At 37.6% G+C, this 12,763-nt stretch overlaps 1 protein-coding gene across 6 annotated transcripts in view; it reads left to right on the forward strand.

Annotated features, from left to right (window-relative positions):
- Inpp4b (inositol polyphosphate-4-phosphatase type II B) overlaps positions 1–12,763 on the forward strand; it is a 739,919-nt gene that overhangs the window by 619,127 nt on the left and 108,029 nt on the right. For all 6 annotated transcript variants that reach the window (XM_036187401.1, XM_036187404.1, XM_036187402.1 and 3 more), the window contains one exon: positions 2,479–2,682. In XM_036187401.1, the coding sequence (XP_036043294.1) occupies positions 2,479–2,682 (204 nt within the window). The remainder of the gene's footprint in view (positions 1–2,478; positions 2,683–12,763) is intronic.

The following is a 12,763-nucleotide window of genomic DNA, read 5'->3' on the forward strand; positions in this document are numbered from 1 at the left end:
TGATCCCAAGTAATGAAGAAGGTTCTCATTGGGGTGAACAGCCAAGTACTGTAGAAATTTCTAGTTAGTGTGAATAGCCAAGCACTGTAGAAGACTCTAATCGGTGTGAATTGCCATGCCTCTACATGGTAATTGTGTAAGCATTGCAGCTGTAGTAGCAGGGATGCAGAGGAGCCTTGTTGTTGTTCAAACACTAAATCAAAAGAATGTATTGAAACTAGCAAAAAATAAAAAGTGTGGTAACCTGAAAGGGAATAAATTAACATTTTTTAATAATTAAATTAGCACTAATGGGTATATCCAGGCTATAAGAAATTATGTAAATAGCATGTTCACCCATTTTTCTTTATGCACACTGACTAGATGGAGTACTATCTAGTTAATTTCTTCATTATTATTTGTTCTGCATTTTCCATTTTCATTTTCACACTTACTGTATAAGTGAATACTCACTGAGCTACCTGAATTCTCATAATTTATTCTAAAGTGTAAAGTATTTTCCAATTGTTAGTGTTTTCACATTTATTGTTTTCTTACAGAGTAACTAATACATTTGTTGAAAGTTGACAATAGTCAATGAATTTTTACATCAATAATAATTCCATGGGCAATTTGTAGTAGGGAAATTTAGTTCTGACACATGTAGATTTTCAACCTGTGTGGGGATGTAAATTGAGGGAAGAAGGGCCCAGACACCTAGACTGCTTGCAAGTGGTGGTTGGGGTGAATAAGGAAGGACAGCTGAGCTTGTTAGATAACTCATGGTCAGCGTTATTTGGGCTGACAATGAGCAATGAGCAGTGTGTTAACATTTCTCCTTCTCCTCCTCCTCCTCCTCCTCCTTCTTCTTCTTCTTCTTCTTCTTCTCTCTCTCTCTCTCTCTCTCTCTCTCTCTCTCTCTCTCTCTCTCTTGATTTGAATGAGAACTTCCTGCCTAAGCACATACATTTGATACTTAGGTCCCAGTTGATGGGTCTGTTTGGGGTGGGTTTGGAAGAGGTGTGGCCTTGTTGAAGGAGGTGTGTCACTGGGAGAAGGCTTTGGCACTTCAGAAACCCATGTCTGTCCCAGTTATTCTTCCTGTCACTTGGTTGTATATTGAGATGTGAGTTCTCAGCTACTTCTCTCGCGCCATGGCTGCTGCCATGCTTCCACCCTGACCATCATAGGCTCACCTTCTGAAACTGTAAGCCCCAAATAAATTCTTTCTTCGGTATGTTGCCTTGGTTATGGTGTCATATCATAGCAATAGAAAAATAGCTAATACAGTTTTATATCTGATTAATGAAGGGTCAACCACAAGGTCTGTTTCAGCTCTAAAATGCTATGATCTATTGAAATAAAGAAAATATACAGAGATATAATAAGCAATTTTGTACTTATTTGCACAGGAATTAACTGAATTAATCTCTTTAATTACTGACATTCACTAAAAGATACAGAGAAAAGTTACTAAGCTTGAGTTAGCCAAGGCCCTGTTGGTTACATTTTGAGAGCAGATTAAGAAACAACTACTTTGTAATGTAGCAATAATGAAATTAGAATTATCTGAGGTTGCTACATTAATAGATAACCCTCAAAACATAACCCTTGGGTAAAGGGGCTCTTCCTGACTACCGACTATGAACCATATTGGTCAGTGTTGGTTTATCTCTAGTCTTTGAACACAGTTAGGTCATAGACATGTTAAGTTTACTATATTAAAGAAAATCAATTACTGCGTCCTTCAGTCTATTACAGTGTGAAGCTATTAAACGTTTTATCAGGAAATTGCAAAGTACAGCTGTAAAACTCTTCAGTGTTGGTAAACTGTCATTATTCTAGCACTTACAAGGTATTTACCTCTAGATTGTAAAATCTTCCATGCCAAGTTTCACCCTAACCTCATTAACACTGCTTTACTGCCATAATGTGGTGAAGGAGACAGTTTGGGGGATGATAATAAATTATAAAATAGCAAATATTTTCATAGGGAAGGCTGATCTTTTGTCTCTTCTGTTGAGATCATTCCATGGCATGAAAACAATCTGAATGGTTTTTTTTTGTAATGCAGCTTTTCCCCCTGTGGCCTTTACTCCTGCTTTAAATATAAAATAGACATAGCATGATCAGGCTTTCTTGGGGGCTGTTTGAGATTGTGTGAGAGGTACAGCAGGTAGTTGTTGAAATGATTATCCCCAGTGAAATCTGTCTCCAAAGACTTTGGAGCTCAAAGAGAAGCAGTTGAGGAGACAGATGGTGTTTATAGTGCATTTAAAACCTCAGCGTTTACTTTAAAACAGGAGGACTCCAATCCTTGGCAGGATCCCAAAACCACCCTGTTTCCCATTGATTGGTATGAATCACTCTCCCTCCTTGGTGCCTGTGCTTTTCCCCACACATGCCACTTAAGTACCAACACATCTGCAATTGACCTTTTCACAGCTCTGTACAGAGATGCCTACCATGGGTTTCTAATCCTCATCAATTTCTTTCCAGACTGAGATTTTTGTACATGCCTTCAAGGACCAGCTGGTCAGGAGTGCTCTTTTAGCTCTCTACACGGCAAGGCCAGGAGGCATCCTTAAGAAACCACCGTCTCCCAAGGAGAGCACAGAGGAGACTTGTCGGCAGGATGAGCTCCCTCAGCTGAGCAGGCAGGACTCCATCCCACATCATTCTGACTATGATGAAGAAGAGTGGGTAAGTCTTCTCACTGCCTTTGCTCTCATGGTTCAGCCTAAGAAGACAGCAAGCATAAGAAGAAACTCCACTTCTCACAAAAAATACTTTGGAAACCAGTCACAAACACAGCTGTGGATAGATACCCCACACTTTTCCCTTAGGAGAAAGTTGCAGGTGAAAGTTGTATTCCTGATCACAATTATTTGCTATAAATATGTATGTTATCAAACAAATCATGTGTACAACCAAGAATAAGTCTTGACTTCAGTTACTAAAACTGCAAAATCCTATAATGCCTTTCCTTATTCATTTCCAAACTAAAATTTTAAAATTTTTTCAGGAGAAGAGTGAGAATAAGCTGGGCAGTGGTGGTACAAGCCTTTCATTCCAGCACTCCAAGTTTGAGACCAGCCTGGTCTACAGAGTGAGTTCCAGGACAGCCAGGGATACATGGAGAAATCCTGTCTTGAACCACCCCATCCCCCAAAAAAGTCATGTCAGCTGTAGTAGAATACAAGTATTTCCACTCTTGCTAGGTAGGGGTTTACTCATATGCATATCCTAAGAAACTTATTCATGTTTAAATGAGAGTGAACATGAAGATTTCTTAATTCCCACTGTCTGATGATTCTGTGATTAAATAGATACTGGTTGCAGGGCTCCAACATCATATTCTCTATGTATGCACATGCATAATTACTGAAGAAGGAAAATTAACACAGGAAACAAAAGTGTGAAAGGAACTCTAGTGGAGAGGAAGAGGATGGGAGGAATAGGAAGGGGGTAGAGGTAGGAAGAACAGTGTGCTATTGATCATCAGGTGCCTCTGTGGTATATGTATAGTTATATGATTGTGTTCACACACATGCATATGACATGTGTGTGTTCACACACGTGCGTGTGCATACTGGTACCCCTTTGTTGAGTCACAGACACAACAAAGGAAGTGTGATAGCTGAACTACATGTTAAATTTTTAGTTAACAATTCTTTTCTTGTTAGCCTGGAATTTAAGAGTACTTAGGATATGGTGTTTGAGAGGTCCAGGTCTCTAAAACAGTGTTTGAGGGCCTATGAGATAGCAACTGATCTTTCTTTTGATGAAATTTCGACCACAGGAAACCCACCTAAAGGCTTCACAAGGTGTGTGCTGAGTAAGTGTTGCTGTTGCTGATGCAGTTTGTGTTTCCCACAAAACAGCATTTCAAAGATCAAGTTAGATATTTCTTCAATTTAACTTCACCTTCCTCAATTCATTCACCACTCCAAGATGTACATACCTCTTAAACTCTCTGAAGTTCAATTTCTCAGCTATAAAATGAAAACTGTATCTGTTCTGCTTAGCTCTTAGGATGGATGTAGGTTTATCTGTAGGTGATGCTTTACTGCCTGGACAGGCCTAGTCAGATTTAATGGTAGTGTATTGATATGTGCTTCTTGGTTAAAATATGTGGCTTATAGTCTTATCATGGCAACCAAATCTATCCCTAGAGACCTCTAATTGTGATATCTTTCTTTCTCTCTTTCTTTCTTTCTTTCTCTCTCTCTCTCTCTCTCTCTCTCTCTCTCTATATATATATATATATATATATATATATGTGTGTGTGTGTGTGTGTAATATATATACATAATATCCATAATATATATCACATATATACATAAATAAACAAGTCAGATATATATAAATAATCAGATGCACATAGGTATATGTAAGGCATATATGCATATAATAAAATATGCATTGTGTGCATTGTGAATTTAAAGAATTTGAGTAGACATATAAAAGAAATTACTTCACTTAATTAACCAAACAAATTAAACTTTTGAGAAGTAATTACCATTTTTATCCAAATTCAAGTAAAAATCTTGAAATATATGTGCTTTCTTTTCATCATTTTCCTCTATTACTTTGTGATCCCGCCCACAAAGTCCTACTTTTTCTACTATTTAAAATTGGTGCTCCCCCTTCTTTCTTCCTCATTTTTTGTTCTACAGATAATTTTTGAGGTCTTCAGTCCAGTAGGTATTTGAAATGGAAAAAAGATTAGCCAAGTTTGGTCCTCACCTGAAGTTCAGAGACTTAGGGAAGATAAAACATTTTAACAGATATAAAATGTTGAAGCAGAGTCTGGGATACTGTTGTGATAGCCTCTGGTAATAGGATTTTATTCCACCCAGTTTGAATTCAGGAGTGTCTTATGGTGGCAAGTTTTACAGAGAGCCTTTTTCTTCAGTCTGAATTGCCATTCTGCCTGATTCACTACACTGCACACTGGGAGCCCCTGATGACACCCTGGGGCCTCCTAGAGCCCACAGCATATTCAGAAATCTAGAAAGACAAGTAGCTATTGTATAAGGTGGCCTTAGAGAGAATAGTGTAAGAGTATATGGGCAGTGGTGGCGCACGCCTTTAATCCTAGCACTCGGGAGGCAGAGGCAGGTGGATCTCTGTGAGTTCGAGGCCAGCCTGGGCTATAGAGTGAGTTCCAGGACAGGCTCCAAAGCTACACAGAGAAACCCTGTTTCAAAAAAACAAAAACAAAAACAAAAACATTTTAAAAAAAAAGAGTATGATGGTCAGAGTGGAGGTGGTCATGGGAACAGAAGTTAGCCATTCCAGAGAGGGAACAGAATGTTTGGCCTCTGTGGAGAGAGGTAGTGGCTATGGACACAACACACAAATATATATGATTATTATTCATTTTACTTGTTTTTTTAGTTGATGATATTTTACCTTAGCTATAATGGAAATAACCATTTGGAAAGTATAGGTGGAGACGGACAGCTCTAGGCCCCCCTAGAATACAAAATAGACTCACTTCTCATCTGAGGAGTCTGCAGAGAAACCTTGTCTTCAGCTGAGACATATGAAGGGTTTTGGTGAGGTGGACTAGTTGAGAGCCTTGTGCTGAGAGAAGGACATAGGGAAGATGGAAGAAGGGAAAGGAGAAAGCTTAAGAACTGATTAGGTGCAATTTTAGCAACATTTGGAACAGTAGTCAAGATTTCCATCCTTAAGGAACCAGCTGATGGTCGGCATAGTTCCCTGTTCATCACAGGCCATTCTCTGGGAAGGGTTAAGGCTTGTTGATCATTTCTGCAGTTGATAAAGTGTTTTCCATGTTTCTTTTGGTTTTCATTGTGGTGATATATTGTGTACCCTAATAACCTTGCCTGAGGATCAGCCACTAGATTAGACATAGAAATCAGGCAGTGATGGCACACACCTGTAATCTTAGCACTTGAGATCTCATGCCTTTGCTTGGGAAGCACACATGCCTTTAATCCCAGGAAGTAATACAGGAGGGCAGAGAAAGGTATATAAGGTGTGAGGAAGCAGGAACTCACTCTCTTTAGGCTGAGGGGTTTGTAGAGGTAAGAACTAGTGGCTGGCTATTCTGCTTCTCTGATCTTTCAGCTTTTACTCCAATATCTGGTTCAGGGTTTTTGTTAAAAGACAATCTAAGATTTGAACAATATTTCATCTTGAGCATAATAGGTCTGTGTGTTTCTGTGTCTCCCTGCACATCTTAAGAATTTCCTCTGGAAGTCATTTTTTTTTCTTGAAATCATAGAAATAGTTCATGTTTAATGCAAGTTTAATGCAGTTAGAAGGAAATGCCCAATCAGTAAATTTTCTCTCCTCCAAATATTTTATCTTGTTTATAAATCATTATTGTAAAGGTCATATAGCATTCTTACAAATTTTTCTCAGCAATCACTTTCCACTAAAAAGATTCCTCCACCAAGGGATTTAATATCCTTAAAATAATTTAGCAGTCATAGTAACCATATAATATATTATTTTCAAAATATTCTTCACCTCTGACCAATGGAATAAACCTGAAGAAAATGTAGATAATTGGAATGTCTTTAGATATAATACTGGTATATGATTTGGATCATAAGCTTGACTTATTACAGCTCTTAATTTTTTGTTAGAAAAATATCAGTATTGATGACCAACATAGTCAAATTCTGAAAGTAATTCCATGTTCAAATGAATGTAATCAGGTTTTGGTGACATATGAAGATGTCGTCTGGTGACTTTAGCTGACTTGGATTGGAATGTGCAGTTATCTGGTCCCTTTGCTGGAAATACCACTCATGTCTCTTAGCTCCCACTCATTCACGGTAACAATGCTTAGTGTGAAGCCTACCATTTCTTCCAATAAACAGATGGGAAGTGAATACATCTTTGTTGCTCCAATTTTAAAAGGTCTTTTAATAATAAAGCCTGGAGCCAGATATTGGGGTAAATGCTAAAAGATCAGAGAGACAAAGGAACAAGCCACTGCCATGTCTCACCTTGCAAATTCAATGAATCCTCTGTTCGAATGTCTCTGAGTCCTCAGCTGAAAGATGTCCTCTCAGCCAAAAGCCTTCAGCTGAAAGAACCTAGCCAAAAGGCCACTAGCAGAAAGTGCTTCCTTGGTCGAAAAGCCTTTAGTTTCTATCTCCTCATGCCTTATATACCTTTCTCTGCCCAGCCATCACTTCCTGGAATTAAAGGCTTGTGTGCTTCCCAGTACTGGGATTAAAGGAGTGTGCCACCACTGCCTGGCTCTGTTTCTCTCCTAGACTGAGCCAATCTCATGTAGTCCAGGGTCACTTTGAACCCACAGAGATCCAGATGGATCTCCACCTCCTGAGTGCTAGGATTACAAGTGTGTGCCACCTCTATGTTTAATCTTGTGGCTTGTTCTGTTCTCTGATCTTCAGGCAAATTTTGTTAGGGCACACAATATATCACCACACATCTTAGTAAATTCTTCTTGACTCCATTTTTATGCATCTAACAACTTTTCCTTTGTAGACATAAAAGAGAGTCTCTGGTAACTCTACATTTTTCTAAGGCTGTTTTAGTTTCAAATGGCTTGATGGAGAAAGACTGATTACATGAATGTTGATGATACTTACCAAGTAGATATGATGGAGGATAAAATGAAATGAGTGATACCTAAAAATTGACTGTTATTTGCTAAACTTTAGTTATTAAATGATCGGATGCTCTACAGGTATATTTTCTTGAAAAGTTAGTAAACAATTAAACCCCAATAAACTATTTGGGATTTTATGACAATCTATGCCAGGAAATTGACTAGTACAGCATCCTTCATCTCTCAGCCAGTGAAGATGACATATTGCATTTCTCTCTGTACCCTGCTAGAGCAGATGCTTCCAGCAGCTGGGATCCCAAGATTAGTTTGTCCAGAATATGAAAGTGCATCATCTAACCAAACTATTAGGCTGTCCCAGATTTTGTGGCTCTAGTAATTACACTATTCTCTACAACATTGGGGTTTAATTCCAGAATTATATATTGGTGGGTTTGGAGCCAAATCTGGCTATTCCTAGTCAAATAAAGTGTTTAAAAATTGATCTTATCATACTTTAAATTCTAATCTATTCTAGTGGGGTACACAACTAACAAAACTGTTCTTATTGAAATAGTCTAAACTATCACTTCAAATTGGATTATATTTCAGCATTCAAATTACCCAACTGATTTCTGCTTCAGGTTATATCCATAAATTAATGTTTATTCTAGGAATAAGAAGTTCCCGTGTGCCCCTCCTGAGAAGGGTGACTATGGAAAACAATGGTGCACACTGTTCATTTCTAAAAGCTAAAAATGTGGAAGTTTTGACCATGGGGGAAATAATTAAGGTTTAAGAGAATGTGTATTTTAACCTGACTTAAACATTAGGTCATGAATATATACATGGCATATTACAAGGCACCGAGTTTGTATGTGGAAATGTGGTTCATATAGAGCCAGTAAATATAAAGTTTAAAATGATTCATAAGCCTGATTTCATTTAAAAAAATCTAATCTTTCCTAAGCTAGAGTACATTTTCTTTTCCATATTAAAATAAATGTATTTATGTTAACATAAGGAAATCAACTGTCATATTTAATTTATAGTTGAATCCATAGCAATATTCCTATCAAGCATCCCATTAATCAGGTCCATATTTATAATCTGAAATAAACTCAGGATTTTCTGTAACTCAGTGATGCCAAATATTGTGTTTTGGAATCATATTTTTATGAATGGCTTTCTGTCAGGGTTCTTATGAATGCTATACTGTCACCTAGTCTAATAATGTCTGGGGCCAATACAAGTGTTTAAGATTGTAGAAATGTTGGTGTACTTATATCACCCTAAGTAGTGGAAGTGAGCATAGCTGCTTGTAAAACACTATAGACTGTTGAGGACAGAACACACTCAGTCAGGTGCCCCCATAAGCAAGCAGCAGTAAGCTGCAGTCTGACCTCCTCTTGAGGACTGCCCTGTTCATCTTGCAGTGACAAGTTCAGAATCCATGCAGACCTGCTGATGCCTATGCAAACCGATATTCAAACAGATTTTGTTTTGTTCTCTGACTAGCCAGGGTTATGTTATGTGAAACTATTGATGTGATATTACTAAGAGGGAATTAAATCCTCCTCATTCCTTAGAGGTAGTTAATCCTTATAGTCAGCCTGGCGCTGGCTATCCTCTGGTTATGCTTCTTCATAAGCAGTGCCCTGAGTCTAGCTGTCTGGATGAGCCTTCTACACATTGAAATATGACCACTCACTTCTGAAGTTTTTGACAGATAGCTGTGCATATGTATGTACATACTTATTTATATATATTTTCAAATCTAAATGATCTTCCTTAACAATTACTCTGGAATCCCATGCTCACACAGCGTATGGAATTCCTGGATCTTGCTCTGTAGACCAAGCTAGCCTCGAACTCATAGAGATCCTCCTGGCTCTGCCTCCTGAGTGCTGAGATTAAAGGCATGTGCCACTGCCATCTGGCGGTAAGTTGTTCTTATTTCTCTCTTTCATATTGTTCATGTACTGTATAAATTTCTATAGGAAAATTCAGGTGTTTTTTTTTTTTACTACTATATTATCAGAGTTGGCAAAACAGCTTATATACCTACCAACAGTGATCAATATACAGTTATATAATGAAATAATTTCTTTAAAATTAGCCTTTAAATTATTAGTCATATCTATCTTCTTAGTTTGAATAACATAGTATTTGAATTTTATGTAACTATCTACTTATGTCTACTACATTGTTCGGTATTAGAAATCATTAATTCATTTAAAATTTCTATTCTCCAAACTAGTGAAAAGTTCCCAGTTATCTCCTCCATTCCTTATTTGTTTCAAGATTCCAGCTTCTACTAGTATCTGTGAACTACGCTGCCCTTTGTTAGGATGAAATTTTATGAAAGTTCAGGTTTTTTTATTTCATGCAATTAACTAATGTGCTTCGGTCAAACTCCCTCCCATTTCTTCACCTTCAGTTTCTTCCTTATTCCCCATCTCACTTTTCCATCCCAACATCATGCGCTCTCTCCTTTCAACCTGGGGGTGCACTTAGGGATGCCTGTATGTGCATGGGTGTAGGACCAGCCACTGCACTGTGGACGGCTTTGATTATTCTTTATTTATGTCCCAACACAAACTGACTATCCCTCCATCTTCCAGTTACTCCGCTTTTGGTGCATATTCCCCATCTTTAGCACTGTCGTGACGTTCATCTCTCAGCTGAGAGAAGGAAAACGGCAAGATTGCTACATCAGAGATTACTGAGCCAAAGTACACGAGAAATTGAATGTCTTAGAAATTTGGTTTCTAAGCAGCAGTTTTAATTTTGCTTGGTATTACTCCAAAGAATACCAAGCTCTGTCGTTGTTTTTAATTTAGTCATTTGAAATAAATAATATATTCAAAGAAGCTCATTCCCTTGTCCCATCTTTATCCTTTTCGTCCCTCAGCCACACTATAGAACTGTACAACAATCTTACAGTGATTAAAATGATGGGGTAGATGTCTTGGGTCTAAAGTTCAGTTTTACAGTTAACAAGGAATTCTTCATCATCAGAGTTCTCCGGTGTTACAAGGTCAGGTGCATGGTGGTTTCATAATAGGGAGTGGATTGCTTTCACTTATGTGATGTGGTTGACCCCAGTGTCTGTAAACATGAGATAGCAGAAAGGTGGAATTAGGTAGCAGGCTGGACATTATTTATCCAGATTTGAAGTCAGCATTTCTTCAGCTGATACAATTTATATGATTTGTATAATACTATATCTTTTAAATATCAATTCTCATTAGCAGATTAATAACAGAACCATTGATATAGAAAAACAATTTTGTTTTCCCCCATATAGACCTTAAATTTTCTTAAAAATAATGAAACTATTTTTAAGTAATAATTTTATTATTTAAGTAATTTATTTTTCCATTTTAAAAATTAAGGAAATACAACGTTAAAGAAAAAAGCAAAAATCACTAAATTATGTAGTCTAATATGAACTATTTCTATCAATTAGTTATCTATATTTCAGTTATTTATGTAAAAAGACATGAGTTACTATATTTATTAAGAGCTTGAATTGTAACTGCTCTTTATCAGGCTATTCAAATGAAATAATTTTATACTCATTTGGTTTTACAACCTGCTTTATTGATTTTTTTTATAACACTGGGGAAAACAAGTAAACAATGAAGAAGAAAGGATTTTGTATTTTCCTCAGCACTCTTCATGTTATAGAATGCCTTTCCTCTGCTGGCCTACTGTTTTCTGAAGGGAAATGGAGGAGCAGTGGATCTGGGGGAGAGGGGAGGTGTGTGGGGGGACTGAGAGGAGTTGGAGGGAGAGAAACTGCTGTCAAGATGTATTATATGAAAGAAGAATAAATAAAGAGAAAAAATACTCTAGCAAAAAGAAAAAAAAATGAGGTCTTTCCAAGCAGTTGCCCTAAGCACCAGAAAGGGCAGAGAAGAGGCAAAGGGAATTTAGCCAGTTGGTCCCCACATTGCAACTGAACACAGTCGCTCATCAGTTTCCTAATGGATGGGAAGCATTCCTGAACTTCTCCAGTCCATTTCACCCAGGAGCTATGTGCCTGTAATACTTATCCACTGTTTAGGTCTACAAAAGGCAATTGAACAGAGTGCATGGCTGTCCATTGAAATGCACAAATGTTCTATTAAAGAAAAGAAACCCCAAATGAAAACTTTATGTGCTTGCATATTCATAAAACCCTGCTCATAGCTACGTTTTCCCAACCTACAATTAATACTTTCACCTTCAATCCCTGCTTTATGGCACTTAACATGGGGTTTGATACATGCCAATGGAAGTATTCTTCTGTGTTAATGTGGGAAAAATGGATTGGATGCATTGACCAAAGCCGTAACTAGTCATCCCCCAACTCAACCTGAGATTTAGCAGAGATCTTTTATTCTATTAAATTTAGTCATGGTGATTTCTTCATTGGTGCATTATGCTGAATATCACCATTATCTTTGGGAACACTTTCCCAATTATTCCAATTCCTGGTCCAGTATCACATATTTTAATGACTGTATTGATTTGTACTTATATACCTTAGAAATTTATTAATACCTTTAACCTAGGTACCTTCAGACATCAACAAATTCTAAAAAGAAAAACACGTTTTTTTTTCAAAGTAGAAATTTTTGATGCTCCCAAACTGAGTAAGTAAATGAAATGAGAACTATACACAGAGAATTGACTGATTATATTAGCATAAATTCAATTAAAAGTAATAACCTGTGAAAACAGGTGCTAACAATTATATGAGTGTATAGTGGTGTGTGCATGCGACTTTCAATTAAAAGTTAAAATCACTGAGCTGGGTGGTGGTGGCGGCGCATGTCAGAGGCAGAGGCAGGTGGATCTCTGATTTTGAGGCCATCCTGGTCTACAGAGTGAGTTCCAGGGCAGCCAGGACTACACAGAGACAGCCCTATCTCAACCCCCCCTAAAAAAAGTTAAAACCATTGCTGTGTCATCAGTGGACATAAAACTTAGTATGCTTCACAACAGAGGTATTGCTTCCTTTGCTTCCTCCAATGTTTCCTTCATATTTTTGATGTTTATACTGACCAAGCACCTAGCAGGTGCCTGATACACATGTGCTGATCTACTTTAACAGGATGTTTTGAGGATAGAAAGGATGGTCGCCTTAGCTAAAGCATTTTTCTTGACAATTAAGAGGAATGAGAATTATCTTTGTCTTCCTGGCTATCTGGATGGCTCCAGGCTGAGAAAAGG

The sequence above is a fragment of the Onychomys torridus genome, chromosome 5 (assembly GCF_903995425.1).
Source record: "Onychomys torridus chromosome 5, mOncTor1.1, whole genome shotgun sequence".
Taxonomy (NCBI): Eukaryota; Metazoa; Chordata; class Mammalia; order Rodentia; family Cricetidae; genus Onychomys; species Onychomys torridus.